Source organism: Nelumbo nucifera, chromosome 4, assembly GCF_055504915.1.
Source record: "Nelumbo nucifera cultivar China Antique chromosome 4, China Antique-T2T, whole genome shotgun sequence".
Lineage (NCBI taxonomy): Eukaryota > Viridiplantae > Streptophyta > Magnoliopsida > Proteales > Nelumbonaceae > Nelumbo > Nelumbo nucifera.
Genome location: NC_142652.1, coordinates 96,199,186 through 96,218,364, shown reverse-complemented (window position 1 = coordinate 96,218,364; position 19,179 = coordinate 96,199,186). Strand labels below are relative to the sequence as shown.

The 19,179-nt window shown below is 38.0% G+C and overlaps 1 protein-coding gene across 2 annotated transcripts in view; it reads left to right on the top strand.

Annotated features, from left to right (window-relative positions):
- The window catches only part of LOC104610811 (CSC1-like protein ERD4), an 82,163-nt gene that overhangs the window by 41,354 nt on the left and 21,630 nt on the right, over positions 1-19,179 (top strand). For both annotated transcript variants that reach the window (XM_088904410.1, XM_088904411.1), the window contains one exon: positions 13,292-14,136. In XM_088904410.1, the coding sequence (XP_088760536.1) occupies positions 13,292-14,136 (845 nt within the window). The remainder of the gene's footprint in view (positions 1-13,291; positions 14,137-19,179) is intronic.

The window sequence follows — 19,179 nt, the reverse complement described above, 5'->3', positions numbered from 1 at the left end:
TTTTAGCTTGCATACCTTAGTTCCAAACTTCTCAGTGAAACCAGGTGGAGGCTCCATATATAATTCTTCTTCCAAGTCTCCATTCAAAAAGGCATTCTTCACATCCAACTGATTCAGTGGCCAGTCAAGGTTAGCTGCAACAGATAAGAGTACTCGAACTGTATTTAGTTTTGCCATTGGAGAAAAGGTCTCAGAGTAGTCCACTCCATACGTCTGAGTAAAGCCTTTAGCTACTAGGCGAGCCTTATATCTCTCCAAGGATCCATCTGAGTTGTACTTCAGAGTGAACACCCATTTACAACCAACAACTGTCTTTCCATCCGGCAGATCCACTTTCTCCCAAGTAGCATTCTTTTCCAAAGCTCTCATCTCCTCAAAAACAACTTCTTTCCACTCAGTAACATTTAGAGCCTCCTGGATACTATTAGGAATGGAAACACTAGACACTTGTGAAATAAAGGCACAATATGAAGGTGAAATATTTTTGTAAGATACAAAATTTGACAGAGGATGTTTTGTACAAGACCTAACACCTTTCCTAAGAGCAATGGGAAGATCAAGCTGACTGGAAGAATTAGAATTACCTGGAGGAATATTTTCAGGTATTTTTGGAGAATTATTATGAATTTCATGATCCACCCTCAGATTACATTCTTGTTGATGCTGCGGAATAGTGCCTCTCCTTTTCAGTTGTAGATGTTCCCTTGAATATACAAGGCCTTTATACTGTTTCACACACATCTCTGTTGTTTCAGTTTTTTTATTTTGAGATGGCATCACCGGAGGTTGTTCATTTTCAATATTTAATTCATTTGTTTCCACTGATTTTGTATTTTTTGCCTCACTTTCTTTCAGTGACTGGTTGTGAGGAACATCATTATGAACAAATTCAAACATTAAATCAGAACCAACTAAAAGACCATCTTCACTAGTGTTGCTCTCCCCCTGAAGATGGGAGTGTCTGTAGTAGGAGGTTCCTTCAAAGAATGTGACATCCATAGTCACAAACATCCTTTTCAAAATTGGATCAAAGCATTTGTAACCTCTCTGATTAGTGGGATAGCCTACAAAAATACATTTATGTGCTTTTGGATCAAGTTTTGAACGTTTAGGATCATGGTTATGAACAAAGTCCACACTTCCAAAAATTTTTAAGGGAATGTTTGTCACTAGCCAAGAGTTTGGAAAACAGTCAATGAAAACCTGTATGGGTATTTTAAAATCCAAAGTTCGTGTAGGCAGTCTGTTAATCAAATAAGTGGCTGTTAAAACGGCTTCTCCCCAAAGAAAGTTAGGAACCTTAGTTTGGAAACTTAGGGCTCTAGCAACTTCAAGGAGATGTTTGTTTTTCCTTTCAGCCACCCCATTTTGTTGAGGTGTATTATTACACGAACTTTGGTGTACAATTCCTTTCTCAACAAAAAAATTCCTTTCCATTATCACTTCGAAAAATTTTAATCTGAGTCTGAAATTGTGTTTGAACCATGTTATAGAAAGTTTTAAACACAGTTTCAGCATCTGATTTCTCTTTTAAAAGGAAAATCCAAGTGACCCTAGTATGATCATCAATAAAAGTAATGAACCAACGCTTTCCAGAAAGAGTTGTTACTCTAGAAGGACCCCAAACATCACTGTGAATCATGGTAAATGGTTTTGATTTTTTATATGGTTGGGACGGAAAAACAGCACGATGATGTTTTGCTAATTCACAAGATTCACACTTAAAAAGACGAATGATTTTTATTCATGAATAACTTGGGAAATAGATGCTTTAAATATTGAAAGCTAGGATGCCCTAACCGATAATGCCACAACAAAATTTCGCTGTCACTAGAAACCGAGATAGAGCTGAAACAAGTCTGTCGGTCTTGCCTTCCAAAGGTTGATCCTTTATTAAAGTGGTAGAGGCCACCATCTAGTTTAGCACCCCCAATCATCTTCCCCGAGGTTAAATCCTGAAATTCACAACAAGAAGACCAAAAATTAACCTGACAATTATGATCAAGGGTTAGTTTGCTGACAGATAAGAGATTGTATGATAGTTCCTTTCCCAGCAACAGTAGCAAAGGAACCATATGCAATTTTAACCTTTTGATTCCCTGCACAGGGTCTATATGAAGAGAAGAATTGTGAAGTGCCGGTCATATGACCAGTGACACCTGAATCTAATATCCAGGAGCCATTAGATTTGGTACAAGCAATGGCTGCAGTGAAAAAATTACCTGACTGGGCTAGAGAGCAGGATGGGTTAGAGTTTCTTAACGATTGAGATTGAAACATTTTATATAAGTGCTATGTTTGTTCTTTTGTGAAAGGAAGAGACTCTGAGGATGATTGCTGCCCTGGATCCGAATTGCTTACTTGAAGCACGCGGACATCTCCCCCTGACTTGTTGTCACTGTCTGATTTTTTCTTCCAACCTGCTGGTTTCCCATGCAGCTTCCAGCAGGTTTCCTGAGTATGCCATGGCTTTTACAATGATCACACCAAGGCCTTTGCTTTCCTCCTCGTTTATCTCCGTCTATGTCTGCACCTCGGGCCACAAGAGCAGACCCTTCATTCTCAGTTTTTGTTTCATTAACATTCTTCAACATCACTTGCCGCCGTGCTTCTTCTCTACGAACTTCTGAAAAAACTTCTCTTATTGTAGGCAAGGGCTTTCGCCCTAAGATACGTCCCCGAACCTCATCGAGTTCTTTATTCAAACCAGCCAAGAAGACAAAGACCCGACCTCTTTCTATCTTCTTTTTGTACCGAGCACTATCACTCGGACTTTCCCATTCTTCTTCTTCAAATAAATCCAGCTCCTACCAAACAGCCATCATCTCATTATAATAAGCAGTTACTTCACGCTTACCTTGTTGCATCTTCCACATTCGGGTATTCAGTTCGAATAGTTGTGAATGATTGTCCAGATTTGAATAGGTTTCCCTAACAGCTTCCCACACATCACGAGCAGTCGACGGGAACATGAATGGTTTTCCAACCACAGGGTCCATAGAGTTGATCAGCCAGGCGGTAACCATAGAATTTTCAGAACGCCACTGCCTGTACTTTGGATCATTAGTGGCTGGCGGTTTTACTTCGCCATTCAAATAGCCGAGTTTCCCTTTGTCGTCGATCACCAACCGCACGGACTGAGACCACTCAAGATAATTCTTTCCATTCAATTTGTGAATGGTAATTTGAAGAGAATTCTCAGAGGGAGAGATGGCCGCTAACTGAATACTTCCCTCCAAAGATGTCACACCACTGGTAGCATCCGAAGAGGCTGAACCAGAGCCAACCATGGCGGCCTTAAAATTCATGATCGGACCCTAAAGCTCTGATACCATGTGGAAAAATAAAGAGGAAGAGAAGAAGAAATACTTCTGTAATGATAATGTGTTGAAAAAACATGTTGAGCATACAACTTAAATAAGAAAAGATAGGAGAGACAAACTCCTAGGATCTCTCTCAATTTCTCCTAGAATCTCTCTCAATTAGGGATTGATTAAATCTTTCCCTTAATCCTAGGATACAACTTTCCTAATTTTATTCAAATCTAATCTTTCCTAAATTTATTCAAATCTGTAATTAATCAAATCAAATCTTTCTAAATTTGCAGCAAATCATATCTTTCTTAATTTGCCGCAAATCATATCTTGTCGACAAATAGAATTGATCAAAGTTTAGCAGGACGGAAAGGAAAGTATCTCTCTCTTGGGGAGATAATTGCATTAAAAAAAGTTGTTTTATATAACCTTCCCATGTATTACTTGTCCTTAAAGTTCCATCATTTACGGTGAATTCAATTGAGAAGATGCAAAGGGACTTCCTTTGGGGTATTAAAGGGATAGAAAAGAAGTATCACTTAGTAAAATGGGATTGTGTTTGTAGGGATAAAAAAGATGGAGGGTTGAGAGTTAGGAGAGTAGTTATTTAACAAGGTGATTTTGCGTAAATGGCTTTCGAAGTTTGGGGTAGAAAGGAATGCTCTTTGGGGAAGGGTAGTGGCCCAATTGGTGTGGGGGTGAGACTGCATTGGGTTAAAAGATGTGCTAATTCCTTTGTAGACACACTTGCCAAACAAGGAATGGGAAGGAATCAAATGTTTTGGTCTATCTTATAATTCTGTTGTTCCTCATGGGGAGAGTTAAGAGAGTTTACCTCTCCCTACACCTGTACTTGTTTCTCATTGCTTAATTCTAATAAAATGGTTCTATTATTGATAAATAAAGGGTGGTGGCATGTGAATATGGGGTTGTGGATTAATATGGGGTGTATGTTTGGAAAGGTAATCTACTTTCCTGAATTATGTTTGTTTCAAGGTTGGATATAGTTCATCTATAAGGTTTTGGGAATATTATTGGGCAGGGATTAGTAAATTTTGTGACTTATGCCCTTGGTTGTACAATTTAAGTAGGAAAAATGTCTCTATCACAAATTCCTTTAAAATGCCCCAAAAAATGGTAGTATGGGGCCCGAAATTTAGAAGGCCTTGTTTGATTGGGAAATTTAGGAACATTTAAAGTCATTGTCAAAGCCACAGCCAATGGAGATACAAGTTGAGAGAAGAAATGTCAGAAGGTGGAAGGAGTTCAAGAATAGGGTTTTCTCTATGATTTTTTTTTAATCCACTTGCAAGAAATCAAGTAGAAAAGTCAAAAGTAAAAGGAGTGTGGGGAAACCCAATTCCCCCTAGGGTGGATGCCTTTACATGGTTGGTTGCATTGGATAGCATTCTCACATAGGATCATATCCAAAATAGAGGAGTTCAGATTGTTGGTCGATGTTATTTATGTAGCGCTGCTAAAGAGAACATGTTGCATATTTTCTTTGGCTACTTCTATTCAAAGTATATTTGGAGATTCGATTTTGGTTTCTTTAACATTTAGATTTGGGAGCCAAGACTGCACAGAAACAATTTTGCTCATTGCCCTACATTTAAGAGGAATATTAAGGTGAAGGTTGCTTGGAGTTATGTTCCTTTTGCCATTTGTTGGGAAATCTAGAAGGAAAGAAATAGAAAAAATTTTTTAAGACAAAGCTCGAGATCTCAAAGGAATCACTTAGAAATGGCTTTTAGTCTTTGTTTGATTTGGACCCTAGGAATTAATGTCTTATATCTGAATGTTATGATTTTTTTGTATTTCTTTTAATCTTGGCCTGTTTGTTTGGTAATTCCTCACCACCTCTTTTAATGTACTCCTTTTTCTTTTTTCTAATAATTTTTTTTGTTTACTATAAAATAGTTTCCATTCCAATACCCCTAATTGACTCAAACCTTTGGCTCTAGAAAGTGTTTGTCTGCACACCACTAATCTAATTGAAACTTACCCTTAAGCCTAGAAACTTAGCCCTTGTCACCCATCCAAGTTTCATTCATAATCTCCTCAATTTGACCCTTGAACGAACCTAGATTCCATTATGAGACACTAAATTGTCCAGTCCAACTTCACTTAGAATGCTTTGAACTATTACATCCCCCATCCTGCACTCTTGTTCAAAGAATAGTTTTTACTTCCACCAAACTCAAATTCCATTCCAGCCAATCTCATGGGCCAAAGACCCATAATATTTAATCCACCTTTCTGACACCACTCTTACTAGGGGTTATCATTCTTGGCCCAACCTGACCTAGCCCACAAATTTTTGAACTTAGGCCTATGCTTTTGTGTGTAGACCTGACTTGGCCTAAGCCTGCATCAAGCCCACATAATATAATTAATTATATTATGTACTATATATAATACATAATTTATGCTTAATATTGTATATATTTTATGTGTTATTTATATGTTTATTTTATATTAAATATTTTATGTAAAATATAAAAATTTTAACATAGACATATTCATGAAATGATGTATGTGCCAAAACATGAGTCAAATCAAGTATGAGAGTTGTCCTCCTAGACAGGGCCTTGTACAAATGAAGGCAAGGCCTTCATTCCTAGTCCTAAGCAATGTAAGACTTGAGATACTACTGAGTGGTGTTCCCTATCCCACATTTCTTAGGAATGGGAATGAAGGTCTTGTCTTCATCCATAGAAGGATAGGCAAGCCAAGCCAAGCCTAGGAATTAAATGAAGCTCATGCCTTATTTTTTGTGCCATAGGCCTAAAGCCTAGCCAAGCCTAGCCTAGCTTGGGCTTGTGCAATATTTTTTTAATGTATTATACATCATTTAATTTATTTTTTTTCAAACAATTAAATTTTAATTTTTAGATGCCAAAGGCCCATAGACCTGGACTTGAGCTTATATTTTAGGCCCAAGGTCTGGGCCAGGCAAAGCCTATGTTTGGGTTATAACCCTTATCTTAGCTACTAAGCTCGGCCTGACCCATGATTACCGCTAACTCTTAATTAAATATATTAAATCATAGAAACTCTAAAATGCTCTCCCATTAGGTTTTACCCCAAATATCCTCCATTTGAGCCTCAATTAAGCAAGTAATCCAATTTTGACTTTCTTTGCATGAAAACTACAATCCTTAGATTTATCTCTCTTTAACCCAGCTTTGGACCAGTTAGACACTATCATTGAACTTTAAACACTTCAAGAGACCCATTTGTCAAAATTTGACCTAAATCTCTTGGAAGGAGCAACTACCGTTTTTCTTCTTACCCAAAGTTGTATGGTTTTGTGAAACCCTAAATTGAGGTGATAGAGGAGTTGTTTTGGCTTTTGGATGGTGTTTCTTGGTTAGTAGTATCATATTTTTTTTGTTTCCTTTTATCCAATTAAACAATCTAGAATTGAGACAAAACAACCTACAAAGTTTAGGTTTGGCTAGGGAGGGTTTGTAGAGACACTATTAGGTGTAATGACTACTATGAAAGTTAGATGGGACAACTATTTGGCTTGGTTTCAATTAGTGAGAATTCATGTCTATAGTAGAGGTAAATGGGGGTAAAATATTGGTAGTAAGAAGAAACTTAAAGAGGGTGGTCTTGCTTATGAGAAGTGGATGCAAGAAAACTACACAGTTATAGGCTGGTTAGTAAATTTTAGGCATCCTCATGTTATCCAACACTACCTTTGGGTGGTTACTACAAAAGGAGATATGGGATGATGTTACTGTGACTTGTTCCCAAAAGTTGAATGTAGCTACAATTGATTAGTTAAAGAATGATGTGAACGACTGAAGATATGGGGAGAGGCCATTGGCCATATACTTCTCAATCTTAAACTCTCTTTAGAAGGAGATTGATCTCATAGATACTATTGTGAGAGTGTACTAAAGATGTTGAGACTCAAAAAAAATGGTAGAAAGGAATTGAGTCTTTGAGTTCCTTACTAGACTCAACCATAAATATAACATTGTTAGGCAAAATATTCTACCAAAGGATGAGGTGACCCTATCTCATGCATACACATTAGTCAATAGTGAAGAAAATAGAAGATAGGTTCAAATTTTGGAAGTTCCAGTTGACCACTTTTCCAATGCTGGGATGATGCAAAAAAAGGCTAATGAGAAGAAGAACGTTGTGTGTGAATATTGTAAGAAACCCAAGCACTTAAAGAACAACCGTTGGAAGTTGCATCTGGAACTCTTACATGCAAGGTTCAAGAACAATAATAATGGTAGAAAGAATGGGAGTAGGAAAGGTAGCAATGCTAATGTAGCCACCTCACCAAAGAATGAAAAAGGTCTAGTGATGAGAAGTCTGTGGGGGAACAACTTGCAGAAGTCAAAGTATGAGAGGTATGGTCGAATCATTAGTCACTTAGAGTCCACTGCTACAGCTCCTACTACTCCAGGCAATGTCTCTTCTTCTTCTTCTTCTTCTTCTTCTTCTTCTTCTTCTTATGCATACTCAGGTATTTGTTCCACTATGAACAATGTTTCTATCTCAGGTAATCGTAGGATCCCCTGGGTAATAGATTTTGATGCTTTTGACCATATTCTTAGACAACGTACGCCCTTAGTTCCAATTAGCTTAATGTACCCTGGGCTTTATGTATTAATAAAATCAGTTCATTATTGTTTCATGTTCAGTTTGGTATGTTTCTGTGAATTATTCCTTAAACTGAACACTTGTGAGACTTGTGTTAGTTTAGAAAGTTCTCGGCCATTGGATAAACTTGGGGAGTTTATCTTGACAAGGATGACACTAATGTGTTGCCAAAATGGTGGAGCAGCTTATCTCAGCTATTGGGGTTTGACCCTAAGTATAGTCAGTGGGTGTTTGTAAGAAACACTGAACATGGACCAATTTCTAGTTATGCCTTAGACCTTGGAGATAGATGCGTAAAACTGGAAAGTTGCACTTAAACCTAGACTTGATAATGATATTGTACTAGGTCTTGGACTGAGCTGCTTTTGATGTGGCAACTAGTGAGATCCTCTTAGGGTCAAATACCTAGGTATGTTGGAGCAGTTCAAAATATTATCTAAGTAGGTGATCATTGTGATAGGATCAATCCCTTTGTCATACAAAGAGAAGATCAATACTTATACTCTCTTTGATGGAAACCTAAAACTGTCAGTAGTGGATTTCAACTAGTTTTGAAATATCTTTGCAAGATGTATTTATATTTGTGATATATTATTTTATGAAAAAGGTTTTCAAATGGTTTTAATCCCAGGATCCATCTGAGTAGAGGGTGTAACACTATATTTTATAGTCAGGGAGAGAGATCCTTTCTTGTAAGTAGTTTATTGACCATTTAGGGATGAGAGGTTAAGAGCAAAGGACCATTACAGGGCTAAAACCTGATGGGTTTTATCTTATATGATTATATCAATCCATTATCCTTGGGCTTCATAGGGTGGTTGGAACCAAGGGTAACTTAGACTTAAGTGTTGGGCCTAGATTGAGCCCAATACAATTGGCCTACGTGTTTCCAGACATGGGCTGAAGTCATAGGACTAATATGAGACCTTTATGGGTCCCACACCATACATTATTCAAGCCCAATAAGGCTTGCAACATTTATGTAGATGAACCACTTAAAGAAATGTGCCTTAGCCCATTCACTAGTAAGACTAGTTAGACTAGTCACATGACAACTTATGTGATTTGGATTGAATATGGGTTTGGATCCCCATATTATCTAATGTAATTAGAGAACTAACCCAAATCAGATTTGGATTAGTCCTAATTACATTAGGAATGAGGTCTATATATAAAGACAAAAGGGAGAGTTCGACCTACACTATTCTAGTTACTCTCTTGCACTCTTTCTCTTTTCTCTTACTTCTCATACCCTAATTCAAACCAGCCTAGGAGGATACTGTTCTTCCATCATTCTCTGCTGTGTTTTTGAAGAAAAACATCAGAATTGAAGTAGTTCTCACAGCTGCATACATCCAAGGTTGTTGGAGATCGAATTCAGCTGAAAACTAGATAGAGGATCAACATCCAGCTTCAATTGCACCATCTTCAAGTGGGAGGCTGATTTAGGTTTTAGTGTTGGGCACAAACTACCAATCTGGGAGCTTCAATTTGTGGACTCTGTATCAGGTATGTTCAATTTAATTTTGGATTTCAAATCTGGTTCAATACATACTAGATTGATCCATGGAAAATCCAATTCTCTAAAGTTCGAGAATCCGGTTCTCGGGTTCGGACTGAAATTTTTTGAAATTCAACCATTAAGCCTAACTGGTCCGGATGTCAAGCCATTGATTATCGGTCTGTTATTCAGTGGTATAAGAGCTCTAGGTCTGGTTCTAGCACTGGACTTGAGCAGATTTGAACCAAGAGCCAAATCAGCCAAAACTAGTTTAGCTGGTTTGACCTAAAAACTTCTGTACTGCGTAATTTTGAATATTGTGTCTCTTTTTTCTGCTATTCTTTTGAATAATTTCATGGTATAATCTTGGACTTCCTGACTAGAGTGTGGCGGAGATCGAAATCTTTAATATTTGAACGAATTATTCACATTAATGCGATTTCAGCTATTATGTGCAATTTGTAATTATTTTTTATTTTTCTTAGACAAATTGTATTAGGATTTTTCCGATGTAAGTACTAGAAAATTAGGGTTTATTATCTTGTTGATTTACATTAGAGAAAGAGCTTGAGACCGCAGAACTTGAAGAAGTTCAAGAATGGTGCACTAGGAGCAATTTGATGGCTAGTTGCAGTTTTTCTGGATTAGATTCGGACCACCACACTCCCAGCCAATTTTATTTTATTTTTTATATGTTTGTGTGTTATCTTTCTGCTGTTTTAATTATGAATCTGAACTGAGAATATTCAGATCATGAACCCTAAAAGTGGTGCATGGTTTGGAACACCAAAACCTAAGCCAAATTGACCTAGGATTGGTCCAAATAGTTGGGCCGAACCTATGGTTGTTTGAGGACTGTTAACAGCCCTCAAAGATTACTGTTAAGTGATCAAATTATAACTTAGGTCAAGGGTTTTATGGGCCATTACATGGACCAATTCGGCCCATACTTAAAAAATCCAGATTGGATTAGATTAAAGCAAGAGAAGCCCATTCAATTTTGGACAAGTATATGGCTAAACTGCTTTTTTGCAGTTGGTCCTATATACCAAGTTAGCATTGATACCAATTAGAAAAGTTTAACCTGTGGAGATACTCTCTTGAGACGAACCACCAGAAACTGCATTGCCAACAAGGTCCCAACATGTCTCTTTGGCATGTTTGGTCTACCACAATGAGAACACCTTAACTTATCTTTGTCAACTTCCTCAGCTCTCTTCATCCCTACACCACCCTTTTTATTTCCATTCCCTTGGGTAAGAGAGCAACCTGCTACTCCCCCTCTGGAGGATTCATGGCTATCCTCCTACTTTCCTCTGACTGAACCAGAGAGTACACTTCCTAAAGTGATGGGAGCTCCTTACTCCCTAAAATTTGAACTCTAATGGGCTCATAACTACGGTTAAGACCAGCCTAGAAGGCAAGCACGAATTGCTGGTTCACAAGTTTTTTATACTCTCTTGCATTTGACTCATTCTTTTAATCAACTGTTTGATAATAATCAAGTTCCTTCCACATCAAGGTAAGGGAAGAATAGTAGGATGACAAACTTTTCTCCCCTTGTTTACAAGTGGATGACTCAACCTAAAGTTGATAAATACGAGCATAGTATCCCTGCTTAGAAAAAAATAGCCTTAGCTTGATCCCAAATCTCCTTTGTTGTATTAGATCACATAAAGTTCGTCCTCAGGCTAGGGCAAATAGAGGTAACAAGCCAAGACAAAATCAAATAATTGTCTTAATCCCACTTATCACGAGTAGGACCAACCTCCTTGGGTTGAGGAGCATCACCAAACAAATATCCAATCTTTCCTCTTGAGCCCATATACAGTTTAACACTTTTTGACCACTCCAAGTAATAGATACAGGGAAACTCCAACTTTCAGCCCCTGGACCATATTCTGACTTCTGATGACTTTGGTCGTTTGGATATGATTGAATCATTAGTAGACATTTCCCAAACACAACAAAATGCAACAACCACACTTAAAACTTGTACCAAAAGATAAAAGCAGCAACAACAAAGGAAAAACAGGACTGTCTGTCTGCTAACAGCACACTTAGCAGCTGGAAGACACAGAACTTCTTACACAATGGTGAAATCAGTAGTCGAAACAACTTCAAACACCACCAATCCAAAAAAGAAAAGAAAAACACATCCATCTGATTCTCACAACTTATATACTACCAAAAGCTTGACCTTTTGATAGTACAGCCCTCAAGTGCCACCACCATCCAGATAGTATAGTCCTCCAGCTTCATGCCTGCCATCAATCATCCTCCCCATCTTGAGATCCTGCCATCAATGCCTTGGTTAATTTACAAACAGACAAGAGACTAAAGGGGAATTTAGGAACATAAAGAACAGAGGGTAATGATGAATCAAGAGTTACATTGCCAGTACTAGAAACTGAGGAAGTAGTACCATCGGCCAAAGTAATAAATGATTGTGATGTGGAAGAGTGGTAAGGGAGGAAAACACATATGGAGACCCAGTCATATGGTCTAAGGCTCCAAAGTCAATAGTCCATGTAGATGGTTTGGACTGAGAAACTAGACACATAATACATGATTTGGCAAGGATCACAATACCACTAGAAGAAGATGATAGACAATGTTTTTCATACTCCTTGTATTATAAAAACTAACTCGTCTTTTCCTGTTGCAGAAGTAGATGTATCATTAATAGTAGATTCCTCCCCAAATAGATGCATGATTAGCCCATGTGGAAGGAGGACCATGCAAATCATAACAACAAGCAATTGTTTGTCCCTCTCTCCCTCAATGATTTCACTCACGAATAAAGCCACATCCACCAGTATCTCATCCTCAAACACCACTTCCATCCCTACCACCTATCTGTCCACCTCTACCACCACCCCTTACTCCAGTACCTCTGCCACGTATACCTCCTCTTCCACCTCTATTAGCTGCCATAGCTGAGTTTTCGATTATTGAGGTAGAATCAACATGTGAAGTAGAAACTCTCCTGACCATAGTCGATTATAATCAAACCCTTTTTGAAGATTGATTATAGAAGGGAGAAAGTTGTTCATGGTGTTCAGTAACAGAGTTCTCTAATCAGTTGTGTGAATATGCTCTGATACCATCTTCAAAATAAATAAAAATAGAATAAAATAAGTGGTAAAAATAGTAGAAATCTCCCCTAGAAGTCTCAGTCTGAAAGAGAAAGAGTAGAGATAGATGTAAGAAGAAGTGAAGAACTAGGGCTGAAAGTAGTAGACATCGAGAGTCTGTTCATCTCTCTAACTGCCGCCCACTTTTATTGATTTACTAATAAATATCAAATTAAAACTTTACCCCTAACTAACAAAGAAGAGAAATATAACATAACATAATATGAAATCCCAACTACGCCCCTACTGACCGTAAATAGAAAATAAGATAAATAAAGACACTTCAACAGTATAAAATTATAAATCCATTACAAAAGAAATATATCAAATAATACAGGCTTGAGCCTAGTCTTGCATGCCATTCTTAAAAACAAATCTGCATCATTTCGAACTCTTGCAAAATTAAGCACCAAGTTATTCTTTTGTAGACCATTTTCCTGTACCATTTATCATTTTTCCTTACCAATTATTAGGTATGTTGCTGAGTTTTTCATCATCAGTGTTCTTCCAATAGCGCAAAGACCACAGTAATTCTTTTGTAGACCATTTTCCTGTACCATTTACCATTTTTCTCTGATCATATTAAATCCTCTGCGTTAGCTATGCTTACCTAATTGGTGAAGTTTGTTGTAGATTCATGCCCACTTTATGTTCATACCATGCAATCTAGTATTTGAAGTTGTTTGTTTTATTTGTTTGGCTTTATTCAGGTTAACAAAATATGGGAAGAACTGGAAGGATACAAAAAGAAGCTCGCCCAAGCAGAAGCCGTATTTGCAAAATCAAAAACAACAAGCCAACCGGAAGGAAAAAGACCTACAAACAGAGTTGGCTTCCTTGGTCTCATAGGACGAAAAGTAGACACAATAAATTACTGCAATGAGAAGATAAAAAAACTTACCCCAAAACTAGAGGCTGAACAGAAGCTGACCATCAGAGAGAAACAGCTATCTGCTGCCTTTGTCTTCTTTAATAACAGGTTGGCTGCAGCTTCTGCAGCTCAGTCACTTCATGCCCAGATGCTTGACACGTGGACTGTGATAGAAGCCCCTGAACCCCGCCAAGTAATATGGAGTAATCTTAAAATGAAGTTCTATTACAGGCAGATACGGCGGTATATGGTTTATGTTGTAGTGGCATTGACCATATTCTTCTACATGTTCCCAATTGGTTTCATCTCTGCATTCACAACTGTGAAGAATCTGGAGAAGCTCCTGCCATTTATGAAGCCAATTGTGCATCAACAAGTGGTTAAGACAATTTTGGAAGCTTATCTGCCTAATATTGCACTTATTGTATTCTTGGCATTGCTGCCAAATTTTCTTATGATTCTATCCAAGGCTGAGGGGATCCCTTCTGAAAGTCATGCCGTGAGAGCTGCCTCGGGAAAGTATTTCTGTTTCACTGTCTTAAATGTATTTATTGGAGTTACAGTTGGTGGCACCTTGTTTAGTGCATCTGAGACCCTTGAGAAGGATCCCAACAGTATTGCCAATATGCTTGGAGTTGGCCTACCTAGAAATGCAACCTTCTTTCTGACCTTTGTGGCTTTGAAGTAAGTTTTCTTTTTCCCTTCTCCATTCCTTTTCTAATAGTTGACTTTCTCCACCCAAGAGAAACTAATTTTCAGATTTATCTTAATAATGTGACCTTGAATCTTAAATTTAGAGCAATTGCATAAATATAAAGTATCAAATATAGGTAGGGAATAGAAAGGTTCCATAGTATTGTATCATAAATTCCCATTAGTTCTTTTCTCCATATTGGGATATCTTTCTATTTTTCTTTCTTACCTATTTTACTCTATTTATTTTAGTATATGTGTGCACCGATTTAGAATAATTAATTAGAGTACATATACTATAAATCAATTCAACATAGAATAAGCTTCTTTAGTGAACACATCTGACAACTGATTTGTCTTCACGAAGGGAGAAAAACTTCACCAAACATGATTCCTTTTCATATAAAGTGGAGATAAACCTCAATATGGTTTGTCCTTTTATATTGCACTCAGTTGTGACTTGTGAGAATATTAAACACCACTTTATTATCACAATAAGCACCAATGGCTTCTTTATTGGTATATTCCCAACTATTCAAGTAGTGATCACAACTACAAGGCCTTTGATACTCCATGTGCCATGGTTCTACATTCTACCTTTGCACTAGATTAAGCAACAATTGACTGCTTTTTACTTCTCCATAAACCATGATATTACCTCCAATGAAAGAACATTACCCAAAAGTTAAGCTTTTGTCTTCTAATGAACTTGCCCAACTTGTGTCTATGAAAATTTCCACCTCCATATTATCATGCTGTGAATTCCCTTGCCAAGATTCCCTTTTTAGTAAACAAAACTCCTCTTTGCAACTACTATGTACTATGATTAAAATCATTATCATCTAAGCCTTATCCCAGTTATATGGGGTTGCCACATGAATCCTGTTTTGCATGTTGAAAGTGTAAGGGCATTTATGCCCTTTCATGTTTTTTGTATTTGGGTGCCTATTCAAGGGCCCCTTTGTAATTTTCTTCAATATGTTAAGTGAAAGGATTTCAAGGTTTGAACAATAATACACCACAAGCTCTCGACAAAACCTACTTTAACTTGGTATTAGAGCATCGTAAGATCAAGGAGAGCATTAGCTGTTAGTCGTGACTCATAGACAAACCTGCTGATGTCGGCACACTGCCAGTTCCATACAGTCAGAGGCATCCATATGCGTTTCTGATGCCCATTGATGTGCCTCATTTTTAGAGGAATTTTGATATAGCTTTCATGGAGGTTTGAAGCTATTTATATTTTTCTTGGATTTTTTGGATGAAACTTGGCAAAAAATACAGATATGGAGTTGAGGGCTTGCATGCTCGCATGGTGGATTGGTTGCTGTTAAATCTTCTTGTGTTTGAATCGTGGTAAATTTCTGAGACTATAGGAAGTAGTCTCAGATTTTTTGGAGCCCTAAAACATTTTTGGGAAATTTTTTTCTTTCTCTATTTTGCCGCCAACACCTATTTTTCCTTGTTTTATTGTTATAGCTCGTGTTTAACCTTGAGGGAAAGGTGTTTGGGTGTTCAGCCAGTGTTGGGATATTGTAGTGTTGGTGAGAAAGGTGTTTTTAGAGGGGTGGTGATCGATGGACTCAGACAATGATGTTTGCATACCTACCTATGTCCTCCCAGGAAGTAATGACAATGCCAAAGGGCATATTATTATTATAAAACTTGATGGAAGAAATTTTCATGAATGGTCTCAGAAGAAAAACAGCCTTTTGAAAAGAAAGGACAGTTTAAAAGGTTGCAGAAAATCAAAAGAGCAGAAATCAGGTTTCAAGAAGAGAGAAGAAGAAGAAGAAGGTGGTGGCAACTAGGGTTCAAAGAGAGAGATTTTTGAATATAACCTCCTTCTTACACCCCTAATTCCATTTCATTAAGTTAAATTTTAGTAATTTACAGAGAGGCCCCTAGTTGGGTAGAAAATTAAAAAACATAGCATAAGAAAGAATAAAGCCCAGATTAAGACCCATTACAGCAAAGAACATAAAAGATAAAAAAGATAAACAGCCTATGGGCCATTCAGCCCATCTTCTCTACACTCCCCCTTAAGCTGAGCATGGATGTCAATCATGCCAAGCTTGCCAGTACCATGCTGAAGTTTAGCCTTGGGAATGCCCTTGGTGAGGAAATCATCTAACTATCCTTCAAAAGTGATGAAAGGTAGACACACCTCTCCAGAAGCCACTCTTTCTTGAATGAAGTGTTTGTCAACTTCAATATGTTTAGTTCTGTCATGTTGCACTGGATTATGAGCAATGTTGATGGCAGTCTGATTATCACAGTATAACATCATTAGCTTATCATGCTCAATACCTAGTTCCTCCATCAAGGATCTAAGCCACAGTAGTTCAAAAACTCTGAGTCATGGCTATGTATTCAGCTTCAGCTGAAGATTGGGCAACAACTAATTGTTTCTTGCTTCTCCAAGAGACAATGTTACCTATCACCAAGCTACAGTACCCAGAGGTAGATCCTCTGTCATCAATATTTCCGGCCCAATCAGCATCTGTGTAGGCTTCAAGTTTCATATGGCTATGCTTAGCAAATAGAATTCCCTTTCCAGGTGAACCCTTCAAATAACACAGAATCCGCTCTGCTGCTACCATGTGAGTATCCCTGGGAGCATGCATGAACTGACTGATGCAACTGACAGCATATGCAATGTCTGGCCGAGTCATGCATAGATAGAGAAGTTTTCCAAGTAGCCTCTGGAAGACTCCCTTATCTTTCAACAATATTCCATCTGAAGTAGAGAGTTTATGACTCATATCAATAGGAGTAACAACTAGTCTAGCACCCATCTTCCTTGTTTCAGAAAGCAAATCAAGTACATACTTTCTCTGAGAGATAAGGACCTCATCTTTGGATCTAGCAACTTCTATGCCAAGAAAGTATCACAATTCCCCCAGATCTTTGATCTCAAACTCTGTATGAAGGAAAGATTTGTGATCATTAATCCCTGATACATCATTACCAGTCACAACAATATCATCTATATACACAATCAGGTAAACGGCCAAGGATCCTCTCCTCTTCAAAAAGAGGGTATGATCAGACTGTGTCTGTACATAGCCAAAGCTAACAAGGGCAGCCCTAAACCTTTCAAAGCATGCCCTAGGGGACTGTTTAAGTCCATAAAGAGATTTCTTTAGCCTGCAGACCTTCCCTTTCATATCTGTTTCATACATCCCTGGAGGAAGAGACATATAAACCTCCTCATGTAACTCTCCATTCAAAAATGCATTCTTTACATCCAACTAATAAAGTGGCCAGTTTGAGTGTGCAGCTAGAGATAACAGAACACTCACAGAAGTCATCTTGGCAATAGGAGCAAAGGTCTCCAAATAATTAATTCCATATGTCTGTGTATAACCTTTTGCAACCAACCTAGCCTTGTATCTTTCAATGGTGCCATCAACATGATATTTGATGGTAAAAACCCACATACAGCCTACTGGATCCTTCCCTTCAAGTAAATCAACCACTTCCCAAGTGTCACTCTTGTGCAAGGCATCAATTTCTGTTCTCATAGCATCCCTCCATTTTGGAATAGTAAGAGCTTCTAACACAGACCTGGGAATTGGGTTAGAAGCAACAGAAGAAAGGTAGCCAAAATATGAAGGAGAGAGCAAACTATAAAAAAGGTGTTTGGAAATGCAATGTGCAGCACACTTCCTTTTTTCCTTTCCTAATAGCAATATGGATATCAAGGTCCGGAAAGGATGACTCCAAAGGGGTTGTATCAGTACCTATTGTCTCTTCTCTGACTGGAAGTGTAAGAGGGTAATGTGTTGTAGGGGAAACAATCTGCTCACTTCTGGTTCTCTGTTGTTGGTACAACCTGGGATTAAAAAGAGGACGAGGAGGTAAAGGAGGAGGGGTAGGAACACTGGAATGAGAATGAAATGATTGATCCTCCCTTGACTCATCTGAAGGAGGAAGAGTCTCAATAGAAGACTCAATTGGGATAGGAAGGGGGAGAGCAAGCAACTATGACAAATTCTCCCCCTTTTGACAATGCCTCTCATGAGAAGAATCATAAAAGGAAGAGAGCTCATCAAAGGTGACATCCATTAAGACATACCAAGTGGCAGTCTTCGGATCAAAACAACAATAACCCTTTTGTGTGGGGGGATAACCAAGGAAGATACACTTGTGGGCTTTTGGTTCAAATTTATGTCTCTGGACACTTGGGATATGTACATAACAAGTGCATCCAAAGACACGGAGAGGAATAGGAAAAAGATCCTTGCTCGGATGAAGAAGACTGAAAGGAGAATTAAACCCCAAAACCTTGGATGGCATACGATTGATTAGGTAGGTTGCAGTGAGAACAATATCACCCCAAAATTTTGTAGGGACATGTGAGGCAAATAGGATACTTCTTGCAATTTCAACAATATGCTGATTTTTTCTTTCAGCAACTACATTTTGTTATGGGGTCCTAACACAGGAGCTTTGGTGAATAACCCCCAAATCAGTGAGATAACAGGATAGGTTTTTCTTAAAATATTCTTTTGCATTGTCGGATCTGAAAATTTTAATTCTGGTATCAAACTGGGTTAGAACAAATTCATGGAATTGCCTCACAAGTCTAGGAATTTCATCACGGGACTTCATAAAAAATATCCAAGTGAACCGAGAAAAGTCATCAATGAACAAGATAAAATATTTGTAGCCACCCATGGAAGGTAAGTGGTAAGGCTCTTACACATCATAGTGTACAATATGAAATGGAGAAGATCTTTTATTACTCAAAGGATAACTGCTTCTACAATGTTTTGACAATTCACATGACTCACAATGAAGACTGGACAGACTAATTCCCTTAAACAGTTATGGGAATAAATGACTTAATGCAGAAAAAGAAAGATGATGATGGACTCTGTAGATGTAGACCCAAAAGCAGCTTTTCCAGGTTGTCCATGGTTCTGTCCAGGAGTGTCCAGCAAACATATTCCATTTGCCTCATGGCCATTCCCAATCACTTTCTGAGACTCTAGATCCTGGAAAACACAGTAGGAAGGAAAGAAGGTT